The sequence below is a fragment of the Solanum dulcamara genome, chromosome 1 (assembly GCF_947179165.1).
Source record: "Solanum dulcamara chromosome 1, daSolDulc1.2, whole genome shotgun sequence".
NCBI classification, from domain to species: domain Eukaryota; kingdom Viridiplantae; phylum Streptophyta; class Magnoliopsida; order Solanales; family Solanaceae; genus Solanum; species Solanum dulcamara.
Window position 1 is genome coordinate 75,758,163 of NC_077237.1, and position 14,425 is coordinate 75,772,587.

Consider the following 14,425-nt stretch of genomic DNA (forward strand, 5'->3'; position numbering starts at 1 on the left):
TATTCAATTAACCATGTTGACTATAAAGGAGGTGTCATTTGACTGGACTGATAAGTGTGAAGAGAGATTCCAAAAGCTCAATACTCTTCTGACCACAACACCAATCTTGACCTTACCGATCGAAGGTAAAGACATTATTGTATATTGTGATGCTTTAAATTATGGTTTTGATGTTGTGTTGATGCAAGATAAGAATGTTGTATCATATTCTTCACGATAATTGAAGGTGCATGAAAGGAACTACCCAACTCATGACTTGGAGTTGGCAGCAATAGTGTTTGTACTAAAAATCTAGAGACATTATCTGTATGGCATCAAATGCGAGGTGTTTACTGATCACCGAAGCTTAAAGCATGTGTTCATACAGAAGGACTTGAATTTGAGACAATGAAGGTGGATGGAGTTGCTTAAAAACTATGATGTCACCATCCAATACCATCTAGGTAAGGCTAATGTGGTAGTAGATGCATTGAGCTGGAAACCGTTAAGCATGGGCAGTCTAGCCTATTTAGGAGCCCTTAAGAGGCCCCTAGCTAGAGAAATTTAGGCCTTGAAGTCCAGGTTTATGAGGCTAGGTATTTTAGAGAAAGGTGGAATAATGGTCAAAGTTGATCTAAGGCCCACTATTATAGAAGAGATAAAGACCAAGCAATTTGAAGATATTAACTTAAATGAAATTGTAGGAAAGGTGTTGATGGGCAAAGCTCAAGACTCAACACTTGATGCAAGTGGGGTGCTTCACTTTAGGGGAAGGATTTGTATTCCCCAGGTAGGTGGACTAATTCAGAAGATCCTGTCTGAATCTCATGGTTCATGATACTCTATTCACCTGGGAGTGACTAAGATATATATCAAGACTTGAAACAGTTATATTGGTGGTTTGGTATGAAGAAACACATAGCGAATATGTAGGCAAGTGTCAGAACTACCAACAGGTGAAATATGAACACCAAAGACCTGCAGGGTTGCTTGAAAGAATGCCCATTCTGGAATTGAAGTGGGAGAGTATAGCTATAGACTTTATGGTTGGACTTCCCAAGACTTTGGGAAAGTATGACTCCATTTGGGTGGTGGTTGACATGTTAACAAAGTCAGTACACTTCATCCCGGTTTGAGTGGACTACAATGCACAACAACTGGCCAAGATTTATGTGAATTAGATAGTAAGGCTGCACGGGGTACCCCTTTCTATTATTTCAGACCATGGTACACAATTCACTTCCAAATTTTGGAGGAATTTGCATGAAGAGTTGGGCACTCAACTCACTTTCAGCATGGTTTCCTTCAACAGATAGACGGGAAGTCGGAAAAGACTATCCAGGTGCTCGAAGATATATTGAGGATGTATATTATAGACTTTAGGGGACGTTGGGACAAGTTCTTTCACCTTGTGTGAGTTCTCCTACAACAATAGATACCACTCTAGTATTGATATTGCACCATTCAAATCCCTGTAAGGAAGCGGATGCAGGTCTCCCATAGGGTGGTTTGAAGCTAGGGAAGTGAAACCATTGGGGGTTGACTTAGTGAGGGATGCCCAGGATAAGGTAAGAAACATCCAAGCTAAACTTCTAGCCGCTCAGAGTCGTTAGAAGGAGTATGCTGACTGAAAAGTAAGAAATATGACATTCGAGGCTAGTGAGCAAGTACTTCTAAAAGTGTCATCCATTAAAAGGGGATGAGATTTGGCAAGAAGGGCAAACTTAGTCCTCGCTATATTGTCCCTTTTGAAAGTTTTGACTATGTAGGGCCAGTGGCGTACAGATTGGCCTGCTTGTCTAAGGTACAACCGGTGTTCCATGTGTCTATGCTGAAAAAGTACTATGGAGATGGGGACTACATCATTGAGACTCAGTGTTATTAGACAAGGAACTTCAGTATGAGGAGGAGTCAGTTGTAATTATTGATCGTGATTTCCAGAAGTTGAGGACTAAAGAGATCAATATGGTTAAAGTGTAATGGAAACATCATTCGGTGGAGGAAACTACTTGGGAAATTGAGAGAGACATGCGAGACAAGTATCCTCAGCAGTTCAACAAAACAGGTACTACACTATCTTTACTTTAGCCATGCTTTTCCTAGTTAGTCACTCCGGGATGAGTGATGGGTAATTCGTATCTATTTTAACAACATATCCCCATTGTTAGGAATAGGACAATGGAGAAGGATCTCGGGCCAGAAAACTTCAGTAGTAACCTCAGAAAAATTTAGCCTAGGGCCAAACTTGGATGAATTCTTAGTCAGGTGACGTCTAGAGTGATCATGTGAATGATGAAAGTCAAATCTCTAATTTGTTTGGACAAGAAGATAGCAAGATGATATGAGCATTTACAGCTTTGCGGATTTGCATTCAGGCGAGTAAAACTCCCAAAATCAAAGTTCGTGTAAAGGGTATATTTTAATATGTCCTTGGAAGGGGTGTGTTATGAAATGGGGGATTAAAGCATAAACTCTGAGATAACTATTTTTGCATATCCCACAAGAGTGCGATTATTTCAGCCAGAGCAAAATGGTTCCCACCAGAGCGGGGAAGTCATGACTTAAGTTGTGACGAAGTCCAAAAATGGTCTTTTTTTGCAAAATTAGTTTCTAAGACTTCAAGAGGTGACCTAGGTCGAATTCTATTAATTTACCACGGATTTCTACTCTTAAAGTAAGGTTTTACTCCCTAAATTCATTTTTTGATTCATCTTATTGTATTGATTTTACTTGTCTATGATTCGCTTATTGGTTAACTGCGTGATCCTACAGTACACTGTTATTTTATATACTGATACTATCCTTGCTCTGCCTTTTATTGAGTACAAGGCATATTCAGCCGGCTGCGGAGAAATCTCAGTTAGAAGAGTGAGCTTTTTCGAGTTCAAGGGTGAGTTGTTTGTTTCAAGCTACCATGGACTCTTCTATGTTCTAGTCCCTCTTCCAAGACTAAGATGTTCAGACATTTGTTTAGTACTTTGACGTCTTTTGGGAGTGTTCCCCTTTTCTTTTCTTACATTGACATTTGATTAGAGTTTTGGTACGGATGACTTTCAGTTCCTAGGATTTTTCCATATTTCGTTGTTATTAAAGTTTTTGACTGAGTTTATGGGAACTCAATATTATTTCTGGTTTTATTCCTGCTTCCGCAAGTCTTTAATTGTTATCTCTTAAGTTTGATAAGTTGGGCTAAAAAAATAGTTCTCCCACTTGAGGGTTATTGTGGGTGTCAGTCACTGTGGGTCGGGGTCGTGACATTTACATAGTAATACAGTCATAAATACAATGCATTGAATAAGATAAAATTTGTTACTATAACTGATACTCATTTATTTATGTCCCTAAAACTCTCAAGTTTCTATTATTAAATTAGCAACTATTATTTACCTATTGAAGGCATATCCGATTGGAATCAAAATAGATTAATGAAAAATGTGGGATATATCTCTTCCTCTATTGTCTCCATTGTTCTCATTAAAATTTGGCATATCTGATTAAAATATCAAGGATGCAACCCATTATATAAACTTAATATATTAATATACAATATGTTCTTAAGCATACAACAATAGAATGTACATATGAATACCCCTGATATTAAACAAGAATTTAATACATTGGACAATCCAGAAAAAGAAAAAATAGAATATAATACAAAATAGTATCCAATTGTACTCAAATATACTAACATATGAATACTTTGATTTCAAATGAATACAAGTATTTGTATAGCTTAATGTATTAATATATCAATGGTACATATAGAATTTTGTGTATTAATATATCAAACAAGGTAAATCATGTCAGTCTAGTATATGAACACAATAATTCAAATGCATTAACCTTATGAATACACCTATATCATATACATATGAATCCCCTGTTGTTAAACAAAAATTTGATATATTGGACAACCCAACAATAAAAAGTAGGAAGAGTCTTACTTTTAATTTTTAACTTATTTGAAGTCAATTTTAACTTATTTTAAGTCATTTTAAAATTTGTCAAACACTCTCATAAGCTAAAAATGACTTAAAGTTTTAAGCCAATTCAAACAAGCCCTTAGTACTATCTTTATATTACTTATATTTTTAGCCTTTTTACAACTTATTAGTGCAATTCGGTATAAGTTGGATGAACAATTACGGTCAAAATTTACCAAATGAAAATTATTATTTTTAATTTGGGAGTGCTTAATTATGACATGCCCAATTACGGTCAAAATTTACCAAAAGAAAATTATTATTTTTAATTTGGGAGTGCTTAATTATGACATGCCCCATCGAACATATCATCAATTTCATTCGGAGTTGGAAGACATATATACTTAGGATAATGGGTCGATGGGTACTGGGATGATATTGGCCATGGAGTATAAGATCGCTGAGCTATCTAGTCAAATAGAAGCCTCACAGTCTAGAGATACGATGAAGGATGGAGTATCTATGCTTAAGGCCTAATTATTTACTCCGAGGACATTTCCGATTCACCTGTGTCATGGTGATGTAGTCTACCCACCTCGAACCTCCCTAGTATCGACCTATTTAGCAGAAAATATGTATATATGGGGTCAATATCAAGGTCCACTACTAAAAAACGATAGACGGTGTAGCTCATCAAAAGAAATGGACAAGGTGACAATGTTCGTCGTTTTTAATTTTTTAAATTTTTTTAAAAAGAATGTGACGGACAGTGACTCTATGTCCGTCAAATTTTTGACAAGTTTTTTGCGCCAAAAATATATGTAATTAATAATAATTATTTTATATAGGTAGCGACGTCGTTCGTCATTTTTAATAAAAATAATTATTTATAAAATAATTATTTATGGTGTCGTCCATCGCTTTTAATTGATTTTAATTTATAAGTTTTTTATAAGAAGCGACAGACAGCGTCGGTTAGTCCGTCTCTTCTAGTCAAAAGATTTGGTCAAATATTTTAAAAAAATGATGGACTGTGTAACTAAGTCCGTCATTTTTTTGGTCAAAATATTGTGTAACTATTTTTTAAAAAGCAACGGACATACCGACGCAATCCTTTGCTTTTATTAAAATATCCTAGACCAAATCAGAGTTTTTCCCATTTTACCCCTCTCCCTAATTTCTCTCTTTTTCTCTCTAAAATCCACTGTCCCCCACCGTCCTCCAACTGCGCTTCCACCCTTTCCCATCTACCCCTGCCTTTCTCTTTTCTTTTTTATAAGGTTAGGGTTTTAAAGGTTTTTTAATTTATTTTCAAATTTGAGTAATTTGTGATTTGTTAGTTAGTTGATTCCATTTAGTTTGTTGAATCTATGTTATTAATAAGTTTGTTTGTATATTTGATTGTGAATTAATGAATAAAGTTATAATTTTGATTTTAGGGCTTAAGTTTGAATTGGGATTTTTTGAATTAGATTGTAAATTGGATTGTTTTAATTGGAATTGAAGTGTTTTTGAAGTTAGAAGTTAGAACTAAGAACTAATTAGATACTTGAATATAGGATGTTTGAAAGTTGAACTTAGACAAATGTATTGGGTTGTATGATTTTTCATGTTTGGAACTAATTAGAAATGAGATATTCAAAGTCATGAACTTGAACTTTAGGATTTTTTTAAGTTGAACTTAGCAATTTTTTTGATTTGTATAAATTTTGAACTTTATAATTTAGAACTAATTAGAACTTAGAATTTCATGTGGTGATTAACTTGAACTTTAGATACATGAATTTTAAGATTTTAGAACTTTATAAATTATACTTGAAATTTGTAATTTTGTACTATAACTTAAAAAAAATCAGTTTGAATGTCATGAGCTTAGAACTTAGAAAAACTGAACTTGAATGTTAGGTTTTTAAAAGTAGTTGAACTTAGAATTTTTTTGGTTTGTATACATTTTGAACTTTTAGACTTTAGAACTAATTAATTAGAACATAGAACTTTATTGTAACGACCTGTCCCCATTGTCATGGATAGGCCAATGGAAAAAAAATTTGGACCAGAAAACTTCAGGAAATAACTTTAAAAATTTGAGCCTAGGCCAGACTTGGATGAATTTTGAGTCAGGTGAGGACTAGGGTGACATTGTGATATGTTCTGCAATTTGATTAATATAGAAGGTAGCCAATACGGGTCTTTTACGGCTTTACAGAATCGCATTTGGGTGAGTGAAACTCTAAGAATTGTATTTGGTGTGAATGGTAAGATTTAAGACGCCATAAGTTGAGGGTGTGTTGTGAAATGGGAGTTTGGAGCTCAAGTTCTGAGCTCTCTGTTTTTTCGCAATCCGCCAAAGCGAGAATAATCTCGCCAGAGCGGGACTGTCAGACCAGGATGGTCCTATTATGGCAGGACAGATGGGACTTTAGTCGAGAAAAACCCCAGAACAGTTTATTTTATTCCCACTTCATTCTTAAAGAACCAGAAGCGACCTAGGGTTATTTTCTACCGATTTCCACCCCAATTTAAGTCAAAGGTAAGTAATTTACTCCCTAAACTTGTAAAATTGATTTGTAGAACTTATAATCTATAGTAGGTGATCTTTTGGAAGGGGTTTGGCTTGAAACTAACGGTGGGGGGCAGCCCTAGAATGGAGGTTAGGATCATGAGTTTGTCCTAGGATGGGAATTGTATTATAATTCATATTAATTAGGTCATTTTTTTATCCTTTATATATATTTACTGTTTTGAACAAGAAAAGTGGAACGAACCTGTAAAGGGAAAGCTCATGTACTTTAGAGTTGTCAAGCTCAATTCAAGATAGGTGATGGCTTCTTTCCCTTATGTGAATCTTGTACTTGCTAAATTACTCCATTGTATGCATATGTGCATACGAATAGGGAAGCATGATATTAATTATGTGAATTGATCACTTACTTGTTTGAGTTATGATGAACCTGTTCTTGATGATATGATAGTTGACTATTGATTATAATTGTGGCTGATTTGTATGTTTGTATCGAGTGTTCTAATATATTTTTCGATTGGGTTTAACGTTCCAACACACATTTAGATTGGGTGTCACGCTCCGACACAAACCTTGGACCGGTGTCATGTTCTGACACATAAATAAGTATTTACAAGTCCCATGAGAGGACTCCAATGTGAAATTATAGGACATTGATACTAATGAACTGTTATCCTATTGGGTACTAATTTTGAGATGTAATAGTTAACTTATTTTGTATATATGTGCTTACCATATGGTGTTTACTTATTCATAACTCGCTTACTGGCTAACCGTGTGATCCTACCCGTTTTCTGTAGATTTTGTGTACTGATACTACACTTACTCTATTTTGTTGAGTGCAGGGTATATTCAGCCGGTTGTCAAGAGACCTCGCTTAGAAGATCACTAGCTGCCGAGAGTTCAAGGATGAGCCACTTCTTACGGGCTACCATGAGCTCTTCCTATCTTGAGTCCTTCTTTCAGGACCTAGACTTTGAGACAATATTTTGTTATGTTCTCTTAATATTGCATCCTCATTAAGATTATTGGTAGAATGTTTTGGTACGATGACTTTCAATTCTTAGGTATTTTCCGCATGTTTTGAGTTGTTGACTAGACTTTGCTGAGTTTATGGGGACTTAGCCTTATTTTCTTACATTAAGCTATTTTCAAAATCCTTACACTTCTTATATCTCGTGAATGTTGATTGTTGGACTATATTGATGGTTCTCCCACTGGGGGTTAGTGTGGGTGTTAGTCACGTTGTTTCGGGGTTGTGACAAAGATGGTATCAGAGTCCTAGATTCGTTGATCTCATTGTACCAAAACATGCCTAGTAGAGTCTTGCAAAATGGTACAGAGACATTTTTACTTTTCTTCGAGAGGTTATAGGACTTTAGGAAAAAGTTTCTATATATTATTTTCTTTATGCTATAACTTGATTCTAATTGGTATCATGTGATCCAAATTGATATCTAACCTCTTTCACTCTATTTTTCATAGATGGTTAACACCCGCTACATTGGTGTTCAGCCCGTAGCTCTAGTTTAGCCGGAGGAAAAGCCTGCCGTATAAGGGTATGGCCGATGTAGAGACAAGAGAGAAAGATGCGGCAGAGGCTGAGGGAGAGAAGCACCCACCAGGGTTGAGGCTCAAATTGAGGAAGTACCTATAGAGGAGGTCCCTCCCACACCCCAGGATGAGTTAGAAGAGAACAAAGAGGTTGAGGAAGAGGAGACTACTGAGCAAGTGGAAGACAACAAAGCTGGGGCTGCCGGTCTTCCCCCTCTAGACCCCATACTAGCATAGCAGATCATAGCCTTTCTAAGTAGGTTGGCTGGCACTAGAGTCATTCCCACCATACCCGCGGCACCAGCCTTTGTTGCTCATTTGTTTTCTACTACAGCTCCCTTGGTAGATGAGGTGGTAGGAAGTGATGCCTTTTTCAGACCACTCATGAGCTCAATTATGACGGCACTGAGCATGATATGCTCACCAAGTTCTTGAAAATTAAGCCTCCAGTCCTCCATGGTTTTGAGAATGAGGATACCTACAAATTCATTCTTGACTGCTATGAGAGGTTGCACAAGCTAGGAATAGTACATCAATATGGGGTAGAATTTGTGACCTTCCAACTGCAAGGTGAGGCCAAGCAGTGGTGGAGGGCATATGTGGAATGTCACTCGCTAGTGTTGACCCCACTAACTTGGGTTCAGTTTCATGCCTTGTTTTTAGAAAAATATGTATCACGTACCATGAGAGACCACAAGAAGGACGAGTTCATGGCATTAGAGTATGGTGGTATGTCAATGGCTGCTTATGAGGCCATATTTTATGCATTGTTTAGGTATGCTACTCAGTTTGTAACTTTAGAGAAAGAAAGAATTCGGTTGTTTGTGAAGGGGTTGAACCTCAAATTGTATGTGTTGCCAGTTCACGTGACTTCGTTAGGAAGGAGTTTTAATAAAGTGACTGAGTTAGTGAAGAAGATAGAGGGTGTGAGATGATATGGGTAGGCCAAATCTTTGGCTAAGAAGCCAACAACACATGTAAACCAGGGATCCTATTCTAGAGGGTCAGGCCGACCGATAATTGCAGCCCAGCCAATTCAGTCAGCATTTGCTACTTCTACTAGTAGTTTTTCAGGTACTCCACAATAGCATCCATCCCATAAGAGTCAAGGAGCATCTTTTCCTGGAAGTTGTCCGTCCTTTGAGCGCGACTCTTTTAATTATGGAGAGCCGGGGCATATAAGGAAAGAGTGTCCTCACCCCTGCAGGACAAATTCTGCACCCCAGCAAGTCAGTGCAGTGGTACTCATGGGCGTAGGTAGAGGCGGTAGAGGACGTCCACAAGGTAAGTGAGGAGAAAATATAAGAGGCCATAGAGGCCGAGGTAATGGTAATGCAGGTTAAGGAGCATCGCAGCAAGACAGAGTGGTGTCTCGTCAGGATAACAAAGCTTAGTTCTATATCTTTCTGGGGAAGACCGAGGCTGAGGTATCTAATGCAGTGATCACAGGTACAATTTTTGTATGTGACCAGGTGGCTACTGTTTTATTTGATTAGGGGTCTACTTATTCATATGTTTTATTAAGATATGTCTTGGGTTTTGATGCACTTTGTGATATGCTTGATGCCCTCATCCATGTTTCTACCCCTATTGGAGTGTCTGTTATAGTCACTCATGTGTATTGTGCTTGTTTTGTTATGTTTATGAGATTCCAGACTTGGGTCTACTTGCTGATCTTAGATATAATGGATTTTAACGTAATCTTAGGCATGATTTGGTTGTTCCCCTATTTTGTTGTACTTAATTGTAATGCTAAGATTGTGGCTCTAGAGATTCCGAAGAGGGAAAAGTTAGAGTGGAAAGGGGTGTATAAGCCTAAGACATCTAAGGTCATATCTTTTCTCCAAGTTAGAAAAATGGTGGGGCAGGGTTGTTTGGTCTATTTGGCCCATATTTAAAATGTTGATGTAGAGTCTTCCTCTATTGAGTCTATTTTGGTAGTGTGCAAATTTCTAGAAGCATTTCCTACAAACTTTCCTGATATGCCTCCTGATAGAGACATAGATTTCTATATTGACTTGGAGCCAGGCACTCACTCAATTTCTATTTCTCCTTACCGTATGGCTCTAGCAGAGTTGAGAGAACTTAAGAATAAAATCCAAGGACTCCATGAAAAGAGATTTATCCATCCTAGTGCTTCTCCATAGGGTGCTCTGGTACTATTTGTTAAGTAAAAGGATGGTAGCATGAGAATGTGCATTGATTATCGGCAACTGAATAAGGTCACTATTCAAAATAAGTACCCATTGTCGCATATTGATGACCTTTTTGATCAATTGCAAGATGCATCGGTCTTTTCAAAAACCGATCTCAGGTCTGGGTACCATCAATTAAAGATTAGGCCTGAGGACATACCCAAAATAGCTTTTAGAATCAGGTATGAGCACTATGAATATTTTGTGATATCTTTTGGGCTAATCAATGCACATGTAGCCTTCATGAGTTTGATGAATAAGGTTTTCAAACCGTTCCTAGATTCTTTTGTTATTGTGTTTATAGATGATATTTTGATGTATTTGAAGACTGAATAGGAAAATGCAGACCATCTCCGTATTGTGCTAGGTGTTCTGGGAAAGGAGAAGTTGTATGTAAAATTCTCTTAGTGTGAATTCTGGTTGCCTTCAATTTCCTTTTTGGGTCACGTTGTTTCAAAATAAAAGGTAATGGTAGATCCATAAAATATTGAAGTAGTTAGAAATCGAGCTCGTCCTAGTTTTGTGACTGAAATTATGAGTTTTGTGACTGAAATTAGGAACTTTGCTTTTATCGCTACTCATTTAAGCCGGTTGACTCAAAAGGAAGTACCATTTGAGTGGACTGACAAATGTGAAGACAGCTTCCAAAAGCTTAAGAATCTTCTGACCACAATACCAATCTTGACCCTATCGATTGAAGGTAAAAAATTTACTATTTATTGGGATGCTTCACGTTCAGGTTTGGGTGCTGTGTTGATGCAGAATAAGAATATTGTAGCCTATGTTTCGCGGCAATTGAAGGTGAATGAGAGAAACTACCCGACTCATGACTTGGAGTTGGCAGAGATAGTATTTACTCTGAAAATCTAGAGACATTATCTGTGTGGTGTCAAGTGTGAGGTGTTTACTGATCACCGCAATTTGCAGCATGTGTTTACTAGAAAAAACATGAATTTGAGACAACAGAGGTGGATGAATTTTCTCAAAAACTATGATGTCACCATCTAGTATCATCCAGGTAAGGCTAATGTGGTAGAAGACACATTATGCCGAAAATTGGTTAGCATGGACAGTTTAGCCTATTTGGGAGCCTGCAAGCGGCCCCTGGCTAAAGAGATTCAGGCCTTAAAATCCAGGTTCATGAGACTAGGCTTCTCAGAGAAGGGTGGGGTGATGGCCAGTGTTGATCTAAGACCCACTTTTATAGAAGAAATTAAGGCCAAACAGTTTGAGGATGTAAACATGAATGACATTAGAGAAAATGTTTTGATGGAAAAGGCCCAAGATGCAGTCGTTGATGCAGGTGGGATATTCAACTTTAGGGAAGGATTTGTGTTCCTCGAGTAGATGACATAATTAAGAAAGTGTTGTCTGAATTCCATGGTTCGCTGTACTATATCCACCCTAGAGTGAGAAAGATGTATCAAGACTTAAAACATCTGTATTAGTGGCTGGGTATGAAGAAGGACATAGCTGAATATGTAGCTAAGTGCCAAAATTGCCAACAGGTGAAATATGAGCACCAAAGACCTACAGGTTTGCTTAAAAAATGTTCATTCCTGAATGGAAATGGGAGAGGATAGACATGGACTTCGTGGTAGGACTTCCCAAGACCTTGGAGAAGTATGATTCCATTTAGGTGGTAGTTGAAAGGTTGACAAAGTCAGCAACTTCATTCTAGTTAGAGTGGACTGCAATGCACAACAATTGGCAAAGATTTATGTGAAGGAGATTGTAAGGCTGCATCGGGTGCCTCTTTCTATCATTTCAGACCATGGTACGCAGTTCAACTCTAATTTTTGGGGAAAGATGCATGAGGAGTTGGGCACTCAACTCACTGTCGGCACGACCTTTCATCCACAGACAAATGGACAATTAGAGAGGACTATCCAGGTGCTGGAAGATATGTTGAGAGCATGGCTGCTCACATATATCAAGTTGAAGTATCAATTTAATCAATGGGTAAGTTAGAAGTATCAAATTGACAATTGAAGTCTATCTATGTATTTGGCCTTTTGTAGAATATTATTTGGTTTAGAGAAGATGTATTGAACAAACCCATTCAAAATGAATATCAATAATAATATGGTCCCATTTTTAATTTCTCTGCCTGTTTTATTGACTTTTCCTATATAATTCGGTAGCCATAATAGGATTCAGTTCACATATGTATACAAAAATATATATTCCATAAGAGGTTAGAAGTTAGTGAAGTCATATTAGTCATGGCTTTGTTATGGGCAACACTAGTAGTAGTTTCTATTGTGTATGCCTTGTATGAGCTGCTAAATATCCACAAGAGAAAACAGTTTCCTCCAGGTCCAAGGGGGATTCCCATTTTAGGACATCTTCATTTGTTAGGGAAAAAACCACACCAAGATTTAGAAAAATTAGCCAAGAAACATGGTCCAATTATGTATATGCGATTAGGACTAGTACCTACAATTGTTGCATCGTCTATTGATGCAGCCGAGAAAGTCCTCAAGACATATGATCATATCTTTGCTAGTAGGCCTCATAGCGAGGCAGCTACGTATTTGTCATATGGACAGAAGAATATTATATTTGCAAAATATGGACCATATTGGCGTAACATGCGCAAATTGGTCACTCTACACCTTTTGACTAATCAAAAGATCAATTCATTTCAATCCATGAGAAGGCAACAAATTGAGCTTATGATCAAATCACTTAAAAATGATTGCGTTGTTGTTGATCTTAGTGCAAAAGTTGCGTCCTTGAATGCTGACTTGACTTGCTTGATGGTGTTTGGAAAGAAATACGTGGATGAAGATTTGGACAAGAGGGGATTCAAAGCTGTACTTCAAGAAGTTGTGCATTTAACAGCAACACCAAATCTTGGAGATTTTTTCCCCTTCCTTGGTGTAATTGATCTCCAAGGACTCACTCGCCGTCTCAAAGATCTTGCAAAGGTGTTTGATGAGTTTCTTGAGAAGATTATCAATGAACATGTCCATTCTCGTGACCAAAAGCAATCCAAAGACTTCGTGGACACAATGTTGGACATTATGCGATCAGGAGAGGCAGAATTTCAGTTTGACCGAAGCCATATAAAAGCTATCCTCTTCGTACGTTATTTCATCCCATCTATTACTATAAGCTCATCATACGATTATATTTGTTTGTACTAATTTCCCCTGTTTCCTTTTCTATAACAGGATATGCTTGTTGCAGCAGTCGACACTTCAGCAACATCAATAGATTGGATACTAACAGAGCTTCTTCGACACCCTCGTGTGATGAAGAAACTCCAAAAAGAGTTAGAAGAAGTGGTAGGCCTTGAAAGAATGGTAAAAGAATCAGACTTGGAGAATTTTAAGTACTTAGATATGGTTGTGAAAGAGGGCATGAGGCTGCATTCCGTAGTGCCAGTAACGCAACGTGAGTCCATGGAAGATTGTGTAGTTGATGGCTTCCATATACGGAAGGGATCCCGAATCATGATAAATCATTATGCAATTCAGAGGGATCCAAATGTTTGGTCCGAGCCTGAGAAGTTTTTTCCAGAGAGGTTTGTTGGGAGCAATATAGATATTCGTGGACGCGATTTCCAACTTTTACCATTTAGCTCTGGTAGAAGAAGTTGCCCTGCAATGCCGTTGGGGATCACCATTGTCCGCCTTGTGGTGGCACAATTGGTGCATTGCTTTGATTGGGAGCTTCCAAATGGTATGCAACCAAGTGATCTGAACATTGATGAGCACTTTGGGTTAGTAACATGCAGAGAAGACCATTTAATGGCTATTCCTACTTATAGACTAATTGAATGAGGAAAATCATTTTCTGACATTGTAAACCTTTGGGGTTCATTACTTCAATAGAATTCGTAAGATCAAAGCATAAACTCCTTTACTTGTACTTCTCCCTTTTGAGGTTTTCTATTAATAAAAAAACGCTAGACATATTGCCTAGTGAAATAAATTTGCTAAAACAAAATCATAATCAGAAGGCGTTAAATTATGTTGATTGGATTTTTGGGTTACGTTTAATTGTTTACTATCACATCAAAAATTATAGATAATAGCAATGACAATTTTTTTTCTTAATCAAGTCCATAAAGCAAATATCAAATTCGACCATGACTCCAACACCGACCATCTCCGGTCCATCATTGTATCTCGCCATAGATAGAGGCGAATCCAGAATTTGAAGTTTTATGTGTTTCCAATATACTCAAATGAACAAAAGAAAGTATTAAGGGTCAAAGGGGATTTGAACATTGGACAAAACAC

The 14,425-nt window shown here is 37.4% G+C and overlaps 1 protein-coding gene across 1 annotated transcript; it reads left to right on the forward strand.

The window, feature by feature from the left end:
* The first annotated feature begins 12,352 nt into the window (after positions 1-12,352).
* LOC129888895 (cytochrome P450 71AU50-like) lies at positions 12,353-14,110 on the forward strand. The gene is made up of 2 exons (XM_055963957.1): positions 12,353-13,261; positions 13,352-14,110. Exons 1-2 carry the CDS (start codon positions 12,398-12,400, stop codon positions 13,961-13,963), a joined length of 1,476 nt encoding a protein of 491 aa, XP_055819932.1. The 5' UTR covers positions 12,353-12,397; the 3' UTR covers positions 13,964-14,110.
* Positions 14,111-14,425: the final 315 nt, after the last annotated feature.